This window comes from Camarhynchus parvulus, chromosome 1 (genome assembly GCF_901933205.1).
Source record: "Camarhynchus parvulus chromosome 1, STF_HiC, whole genome shotgun sequence".
Lineage (NCBI taxonomy): Eukaryota > Metazoa > Chordata > Aves > Passeriformes > Thraupidae > Camarhynchus > Camarhynchus parvulus.
In genome coordinates this window covers 5,464,369-5,474,003 of record NC_044571.1, presented here as the reverse complement: position 1 = coordinate 5,474,003, position 9,635 = coordinate 5,464,369, and the positions used below count along the sequence as shown (strand labels likewise).

The window sequence follows — 9,635 nt, the reverse complement described above, 5'->3', positions numbered from 1 at the left end:
ATGAACTTTGAGGCACAGAGAGGTCTCCTGAGCTTTGGTCGGCTTGCGTCACTCCATCATCCTTCCTCAGCCTCTCTGACTGAGATTTCATTTTTATTCCACATCTCTCAGAAATGCTACGAACATCTGTGCCTGTCCCAAGCTGACATTTCTCATTAAAAGGGCCAGTTAATTGCAAGTGAAGCACCAGCCATGTAAGCAGGCTCCAGGCCTGCTCTGTGGGCTCCGGATGGGCCCTGACTGCATTTCCCCTGGGAAAAGCCAGATCAGGAGCTGGGAATGAGGGACACAGCAGGGAAACACCTCCCCTGGTGTGAGCTGGTGGCTTTCCAAGCCAGTCCTGACAAGAGGTCACACCAGAGGACAAAGTCCAAGTTAGGGGGGGCAGAGCCCACATCATTACAGTCTCCTCTGGCTGCATCTCCCAGACACTGCAATAAATAAACTGCAGAGATGTGCCCAGTGTTCTTTTGAGAGAATATTGGGGTTTTTTAATGTGTTTGGAGCCTTTTATTTTTTCTTTTTTTTTTTTTTTTTTTTTTTTTTTTTTGCTAACGGAGACAGGTACTGCTATTTTAATTCCAGATTTGGAGACCTGTGTGGCAGAGCCCAAATCCTGATGATGATGATGCCAAGGAGATGAAGGGTTGCAGAGATTGCACGCAGCAGGATTTGCTTTGGGTGAAAAAATGCTGGTAAAGTTTCAGGCTACTCCCAGTTTTTATGGTGAACTTGCAAATCAGTCAGAAACCAAGAAATGCCAGAGTTGTGCAACTCTGGTTGGATCCTTGTGCCCTGGGTCCCATCTCCTCGGGGAGATGTTGAAACCTGGTGAGAAGGGAACCCTTGGGAGTGCCAGAGCACAGGCAAGGCTGCCACCCCGTGGGGACACGGCTTGGCCAGGCAATCCCTGCCTGTCTCCAGGGCTGTCCCTCTGCCAGGAGACAGGGGACAACATTCCAGAGCTGAAGGATCGGTGTGGGGAGGATGCAGCATCCCTTAACTGCCCCACTCCCTTGCAGAGAGGGCTGGGTGAGCTCTGGGTGAGCAGCATGAGGAGAAGCCTTCTTATCCCCCATGCCAAAAAGGGGTAACAAGCCAGCCCTGGCCCAAATGCTCAGGGACATCTTCCTGGCTGGTGTTCTGCAGGTTGGATCCTGCCAGTTCTTGCTCCTGGATTTTTCTTGGAGGAAGCAGGACCCTGGCAGAGGTACCCTGCCCAGGCAGGGCAGTGCCAAGGAGGGGAGGGGGCAGCACCAGAAGCTGCTGCTGTCCCCCACATCACTGCCACCCCACTGAGTCACTGGGGCTGTGGGAAGAAGGGGAATTACTTGGAGGAGGCTGCATGTCCCTGCAGCACCATCTGCTGCCTCCTCCTGAGAGCCCTCTGATAATTCCTCTGGAGGAGAAGCTAAAGTCATTTCTGCTTTGCTGTGGGGAAGCAAGATTGCCAGTCTGGGTGGAAAAGGAGGGCAGGTAATAAAAACACACAGCAAAAAGGATGAATAGTCACCCTGAGCAGAAGGCCCTGGTTAAAGGGCACACTTCACAATCTGCCCAGAAGAACTTTGAAAGTTCCTTGTTGCTGCCTTTTCCTCTATCATAAAACTATTGACTAATTCACAGCCAAAATACTCCAAGAAATTTTGTTACTCCTTAAAGAGTGTTATCAACATATTATTAACAGGTGAATTTGCAAAGAAAGTTGTGGTGAAGAGCTCCTTCCTGAAACCACCATGGGTTATGAATAACAAGAATTTCTTTAAATGTCGATTAATCTCAGCAAAGGGAAACAAGAATTTTTGCACCGAAGAGGAGGAATATCCTGGACAGATGTGACTGGGAAGACTTCTAGGTGAAAAAAAATGAAATATTTTGAGTGTCACACAGGCATTAGTGGCAGTGCTCAAGCTGTTCTGCAAGTGGATGAGCCTTTTGGGGTCAGAGGGGCTCTGGGTTTGGGGACACATTCCCTGTCCCACACAAAACAGCACCAGACACCCCAATGCCCTTGCACAGAGGCTTTCAGAGCTGCTTATGGGTTTAATTAGCTTATGGATTGCAAAAGGCTTTAAAATAATTCTTTCTCAGAGCAGGGAGGCAGTCATGGTCTGGTGTCCCCAAAAGTGAGGGGCAGCATGGGTCCTGAGCTGCTGGCCTCCCTGTGTGCCTCCTGACCTGCCTCAAACCTGTCCTGACTTCCTGCCATCATTTCCTATCAAAACTCTCACTTTCTGCCAGCCAGGCATAAAAAGGGGCCCACAAATGGCTCAAATGTCATTTCATGGCCCTGACAGACACACACAGGCTGCTCAGGCACCTGCAGGTAACATCTGCACACAGATCACGCTCAAAATCTGTTTCCCTATTTTTACATCTCTGAGAGGTTTGAATGGGGGTCAAATGTCTGGGATTCGATTTTTTTTCCCTCCTGGCTTTGCTGGGTTTCTGTCAGGAAGGAGAGAGATGTCAGCACATGGCAGGGAGGCACCGAGGCTCTGGCAAAAGATGCATCTGAAGGGAAAGCAGCAGAGGCTGGGGACCTGTTAGCACCAGGCAAAGAAAAGAGGCAGCTCCGGTTAAAATGCCCTTTCCATGCCTGCAGCCACAGCTCCTTCCTGGAATGGAATTGCCCTTTCCCAAAGTGCACTCATTCATGCCTTCCCCCTGGAGATGCAAACACAACAGAGGCTGCACAATTTGTGGTAGAAAGCTCTGAGATTGCCCAGTAATTAATCTCAGTAAAAAATTGGTTTAAAAGAGTGTCAGACGCTGAGGGGATTTATTGCTTTCTAATTACCAGACAGTAATCTCCCTCCTTTGCTTTCTCCTGCATCTGCAGCACTTTCCCCTTCCTGCAGCCTTGTCCCAGCCTCTGCCACAGGTGCTGTGATGCTGGTCCCAGTAATGATCCCTCAGGGGATGCAGGCAGGGACTGGGATGAGCCCTGGGGCACACTCACTTTGTCTGGATAAGAGATGATGCCTCTGCTCCTTAACTCCCAGCCCTCCCTGAGTTTTGGCCTAGATATGGCAGAAGCAAGTGGCTTTTAAATTTAAATAGTCTCAGAGCTTCTGTGTTTATGGCTCATATTAATATCTAAGCCCACACTGTGAGGAAAAAAAAAAAGAAAAAACCAACCAACAAACAACTGCATTTATTTCCTCTGTTTTTCACAGCTAATGAGTATCAAAGAGGAGGAGGTTGGTGGGCTCAGGTTTTTGGCAGAGCAAAAACTGTCTGAGATGATTATACCTATGTGGTAAACTATGGGGATGTGGGGGCCTTTCCTGAACACCCTGGATATCCATCTCTGTGGAAAGCTGTTTGAGCAGAGCATGAGTGCTGAGACCTTTACTCCTGGGTATTCACATACACTGGAGCTGTGGATTTCATGCGTAGCAACTGCAGGGAGAGCTTGTACCTCCACCCCACCCATGCTGCCATCAAACAACCTTAATCATTCATTTCAGATTAAATCTGTCACGTGGGTCTATGGGCATGAGGTTTGAAGCGCTGTTTGTACTGACCCAGTGGTCTGAAGGAATGGTGTGGTGGTCAGGCTGAGTTTTGTTCTTTCTCTGATTCCTTTTGTCACGGGTTTCTGTGGCTGAGATGATCCCGAGGTATTAGAAAGTCTTTTTTTTTCCAGCCCCGTGACAGAAGAAGAAGTTGAGATTTGTTGGTTCTGCTTTTCAAGGTTGTTTCTTTTTTCTTATCTATAACATTCTTTCTCTGACCTGCTGAGATCTGTCCAGCAGGTTGGGTTGTGGCACAGTCCTTGCCTTTTGGGGTGCTGTTAACTTTATACTACAAATTACATGTACTTTATTTACAATAATTTTCCAATACCTATCACCTATGTTAGACAGTCTGTCTCTACTCTAAACCAATCTAAAAGTGTCACCATCCCAGCAGAAGATGGAGGACAAGAAGAAGGAGAAGGAGGACAGGACACGTCCAGATTCCTCCATCTTTCTTCTTGAACCCCCATTCTAAAAACCCCAAAATTCTACATTTTCACCCTGTGATGAATTAACTATCATTCTACTCAAACTCTTGTGGCTTGTAAATCTTCACACAAAGTTGGTAATTTTTTTCATGGACTAAAATAAAAGGCACAGGTGTTTTTGAGTCTGTGCCAAGATCTCTGAGCCCCCTGCCAGGGTCTTGAATCACCCAGGGCAGCCAGAGGAATGTCCTGGGTCCTGACACTTTTGGTTTTGTTTGCCCGAGGGATAACACTAAAGAAAGGGTGAGCCATCCTCACAAAAAGTGCTTCCAGCAGTGGAAAGCTCATCCTCCAAGTGATGCTGGGCACCACAGTGACCTTCAGGAGCCTTGCAAAGGAACAAATGAAACCCCCAACGCCGGTTGCGTGTTTCCTATATCACTTTATTGACCGCCACTGACCACGTTCTCAGGTTGAGCGCCAGATACCAGCGGGAGAGGTGGAGCTACCCTAGAGTTACAGGAGAGCAAGGGAGACAGTGTGTCACACACAGGCTGGGGAGAGCTGGCTGGGGATGGGAAGCCTCTGCACAGTGGTGAGCCCCCCTCTCTCCCCCGCCGAGGGCCTTCAAAGACAGTGGAAAGACGTGCTTGTCCTCCTGTCAGTTGTCCCAGAGGGAAATGACAGGGCAGAGGTGTGAACAGAGACATTTAAACACTTTGCTGAAAGAAAAAAATACACGTTGCAACCCCCCCGAGGTGAGATGTTATTGATAATTATTATTATTGCTGTTATTATTTCTCCTGCGGTTGCAAGGAACTCATGGCAGGTTTGTCACACAGACGCGGGGTCTTGAGTGTGGGGCTTGGCTCTGTTGCTGTTTCAGAGTAACCAGTTGTGGGGTACAGCAATTCTGCAGGGCTTTTCTCCTGTCCCAAGCCTTGCCTCGAGGCTTGGTGCACCAGCAGCCAGCGTCACTCGTGCACTCCTTCAGACCTGATGGTGCAAATGGGCTACAGCACCAGACAAAGACCCTTTCAGCAAGTACAGCAGCATGGCAGCACTGCCATCCACACCATCCCCACCAGGTTTAAGCTTCCAAGTCCACCAGCCGCTCACCCAGCCCCCCGTTCCATCCGAGGGAAGAGGGGGAAAACAAAAAAAAAGAAAACAAAAAAAAGGAGGAAACAAAGTGAGGGAGGAACCAAGAGAAGAAACCCCTCTAGACATTCACTGATATCTACGCCAAGGCTCTGGGAGCAGGACCTGCAGGTGGTGGCAGCCTGCCCAGCGCGGCGGCCGCTGGGCTCAGGAGGAGGGCGCCGAGCTGGGCTTCTCCTCCCGGGACACGGGGATGGGCCTCTCGCTGTGGCCGGCGTCCATGTTGGAGGGGACCTTGGGGCCCGAGAAGGTCAGCATGCCATCGTTGGACAGCGAGCAGGTGATGGCAGCCTGGTCCACGTTGGCGGGCAGGCGGTACCGGCGGTGGAATTCCCGCGAGATGTAGCCGTGGTCGTCCTGAGAGGCAGTGGGGAAAGGGGGGGAAGGCGTGTCAGAAACTCCCTGTGCCTCCTTTTGTCCATCTCCCTTGGAGCACCAGATCCACAACCACCCTGGCATAGTGTGACACTGCACTGCCAGGACTGCTGGGCACACCTCTGCTGGGGTTAATTTTACAAGTTTGTCCCCCCTGACACCTGTGAAGCTGCAAGAGCTGAGCACAGCAGCAGGGAGTAATTTTGGCCATAGGTTTGATGCCAGATTGGGATCTGATTTAGGTCTTCTGATTTCAAAGGATGCTTGGAGACAAAGTCTGGAGGCCTGGGAAGGTAAAGGCAAGGCAGACGTGTGCACCCATGTATTTATTTACTAGGCTGCAATGCTGTGTCAGCCAAAGTATACAATCCTGGCCCCCTTCTTTTTTTGGCCAAAAGAATGAGAAGTGCAATTATTTTTTTTTAAGTTGGCCATGAGAATAATAACTATATTTAAAAATACATACTGTTTCCAGGCTAGAGCCTTGTCTGGCCAAAAATGTGTATGAGAAGAATTAAGCTCCTGCTGGTATAATTCACTTTTCGACCCCCACAGATATTTCCATGACATCCGTGTTAAAAGTTTCCAAGCCTGAGGCACTTGGTTGGTTTTCTTTTGTTTTGTTTGCTCTTGCTTTTCTCTCCCAGATTGGCATATAAAAACTCTGTTTTCACTAAGGATTCTGGCTTATGAAAACTCAGCCATGCTTCAGCAGTGCCAGATGATGTTCTGTGTCTGGCCCAGTGTTATTAGCGAACAATGGACATGGTCATCTGATGGTTATGGAAGATGATGATTGAAAATAAACAAAAGAGGGGTGGATTAGCTTGTTATTGTCAGATATCAGATGGGGGCTCTATGGAAACAGCCCATGCCAATAATGACAATTCATAATTAACTCCTTCTTCTGATATATTCTTTTTTTTTTTTTTCCTTCAGCTGAGAACTGTTGGAAAGAAGGAAAACAGAGCTGGACTCCCCAGCTGCTCCACCATCACCATCACTTCCACTTACCTGCCTTTCACTGTGCTTGCCATGGATTTCCACAAAGTCATCAATAATCTTCACACTCAAATCTTCAGGAGAGAAGTGTTTTACATCCAGCATGATTGTGAACTTGTCCCGATCAGACCTCACCTGAAACGAGCATTGTCACACAGTGAGGCCCCAGCTCTGGCTGTGGGGCACAGCCAACATCACCACAGGTCAAAGGACAAAAAAGGGGTGGTCTGGCACTTTGTCCTTCTGTGACTATGGGCCTCAGTGGGGGTTTTCTTCCCATTGTGGGGACCCAGGGACAGTGAGAGGCCATGGGAGGTGTCAGGGTCACTGGGAGGCTGTGGGAGGTGTCAGGGTCACTGGGAGGCCATGATTGGTGTCTGAACCTTGGCTACTGCTCTGGGGAGAGATGTTATTATCCTTGCTGCTATTCTTGTGCCAGAGAGCCTTTAGGATTCAGTGACCTGCCAGATGGACCAGGCACAGAGAGGGGATGGAAACCAGTGTAAGATTCTCTGGGAGCACGTGTTTTGTCCTTTCAGTGGTTTCATTGTGGTCGTAGCTCTGGGAGGAAAGCAGTAAGAGAGGGCTACAGAAAACACCTGGACCTGAATTTCAGATCACGGCCCCCACAGGTACACATTCCCCTACAGGTCCCTTCAGAAAATTGCTCTGGGGTCCTTCAGTGAGGGATTGCAAAAACCACCAAGCTCCCAAGGTGGAGGAGAAGGTGAAGGAAGCTCCCGCTTGTGCTCCCATGGCGAGCTGCCCTCACAGGCACTTACTCTGGGAGCAGCCTTGCTCTTCTTCACTACACAGGTGGTGGGGCACAGAGCAACAAAACCAGCCTTCTTGTGTTGGAAACAACCCTCAAAAGGAGCCAAAATGGTTCCTGTTTCTCGAAGGGAAGCTTTGTCCCCAGTGAGGGTTCCCCTTTGTGCTAAAGAAGGGGTGGGTGGGTTGGGGTCTTCCTTGTCCAGGAAGTGTGAGATGTGGGTGGAGAGGAGCAGCTGGAGGCACAAGGAGGGAGAGGAAGGAAAGGAGAGGAAATCAAAGGGCCCTTACCTCTGAAATGCCTGACTCCAGCACGCTGCGGAAGAGGGACTGCCTGTAGTAGGGGCTGATAGTGGAAGAGAACAGAGGCAGGAGGTCATACTCGAGGAGACCCTCTCCAAAAAACTGGTCAAACAAACGGCTTGGAATGAGGGGTCCCAGAGCACGCTTGAACCAGGGGTGCTGGATGGTAATGTCCATGCTGCTGCTGCTGCTGCTGCTGCTGCTGCTGCTGCTGCTGAGACCTGTGGCTGCAAGGGGAGAGCAGAAGGGGCAGCGCCGCTGCTGGGGAGACAGCGATGCCTTGGCTGGAGTGCAGCCCCAGGGAAGCTCCCCCTATATATACCGGCCTGGCAGAATGAAGGCATTAGCAGGATTCCTCTGGAAAGACATGATCTCATGATGGAGGCAACATGGTCAGCAGAAATGCGGAGACTGACCTGGAAATGACAGTCTGGTTGGAATCGGTGCCAGATGTCCTGGAGGGATGATGCCAGGCAGCAGGCTGTGAGGCACAGGGTGCCCAGGGGTGCTGGCATGTCCCCTGTGGAATCAAGCAGGCTGAGCAGGACACCCTGGTGGGCAACTCAAAGATGCTTCTGAAAGAGATCTGCTCCATGGGTCTTCATAACTTGATCTTGGGTTTCATTAATTTGCTTCTTTTCTGCCCCCGCCTTGAAGCAGAAACTCAATATTTCTTCCAAATACATGCAACAGCTTTCCTCCAAGCAAGGGAAAAGGGTCGGATTCAGGTTGAAGAAGGGGAAACTTTTTTGTAACACACTACAAAGTGCCTCTGCCACTCGAGAGGGGCCTGATGTCCCTGGCACAGGGATCATGGCAGGACTGGCAGGGAAGCAGGGCTAATAAATGATGCAGAGCATAATTTTTTGTCTGACAAAACAAAAACTTTCAACAAAAAATGCTTTCGCAAAAGAAAGAAAGGAAGAAAAATAAGCTTGGTCTCCCACCATAACATCAGTCCCAAAGCTGCTCTTGAGAGTGTCCTTGTTTTGATTTAGGAGTGATGTGGGAGATCCATTTATCTCATGGTGTCACAGCACAGATCCTGCTTAACATGCATTTCTGGTTACAGCTGTTTTTCATTTCTGTTTCCCTTAAAGCCTCCTTTAAGGGCTCAGCTGGCACCCTGGGCTGCCGGGCAATGGGCACCGTGCCCGCCGCCGGAGCTGCAGGCTCTGCCAGAGAGCTGAGGTGGCTGGGCTCTGACAGGGCAGCCAGGCTGCCCAGCTCCACAGCAGGGCTCACAGACTGTGGCCACGGCTGAAAACCCATTTCCATCCCATCCAGAGATGCAGGGGTTGTGTTCCAGGAGCCTCTGAGCAGCAGAAACACCCATGCCGGGAATCTTGTGCACCTTTTGCAGTCAGCAGAGAACAAAAGGAAAAGAGAAGAGGGCACTTCCAGAAGGCACTTCAGATATGAGGGGCTGAATCATCCTCTCACATTGTCAGGGACTAAAGAAACCAAGGGTGGCTGAGATCCTGCCCTCTTCTTTGGGAGAAGCCAGGTAATTCCAGGCCAGAGGAGCTGAACTGAGAAAAGCACTGGGGCTTTTCTAGCACTGAGTGATATCCAGCTGGGAATCACCTGGTATCCAGGCCCCGTGTAGTCTTGGAAAATCCTTGGCCTTGGAGGAATTGTAGGAACCAGGAGATCCTGTTACAGAGGCTTTCCTTCATGAAAAGCAAAAACTTGAGCAGAAAAACACCCAAACCACAGTAAAGGCTGCTAAGAAGACAGGCAAGAGCTTGGGCTCCACCTTATGTAGCTCCAGCAAGAAAAGGCCCCATGGAAGCCTTGGCATGAAGGATTTTCTAAAATCAGGTGTCAAAAAGAGATCAATCCCTCCTCAAGCCATGGAGGGAAAAACCACAAGAGAGACCTAACCCCTCATTTATTCCCATTGTACCAAATCTGTCATTTTGTTTGAGGAATTAAGGGGAAGCAAACGAGTCATAAAGCACTACCAAGATTTTTTTCTTCAAGAACTCTGTGAGATTTGTCCTGGCAGTGAAAAAAAAAAATCTCTCCGCAGCCAGCCAGTTCCAGAGACCTGCTAACCTGTATTTAT

General features: G+C 49.6%; 1 protein-coding gene across 1 annotated transcript; it reads right to left on the bottom strand.

Annotated features, from left to right (window-relative positions):
• Positions 1-5,158: 5,158 nt before the first annotated feature.
• Positions 5,159-7,750, bottom strand: CRYAA (crystallin alpha A). Its single transcript, XM_030953385.1, has 3 exons — positions 7,553-7,750; positions 6,503-6,625; positions 5,159-5,470 (listed from the first exon to the last, which is right to left on the bottom strand). The coding sequence occupies exons 1-3, from the start codon at positions 7,739-7,741 to the stop codon at positions 5,261-5,263; spliced, it is 522 nt and encodes a 173-aa protein (XP_030809245.1). The 5' UTR covers positions 7,742-7,750; the 3' UTR covers positions 5,159-5,260.
• Positions 7,751-9,635: the final 1,885 nt, after the last annotated feature.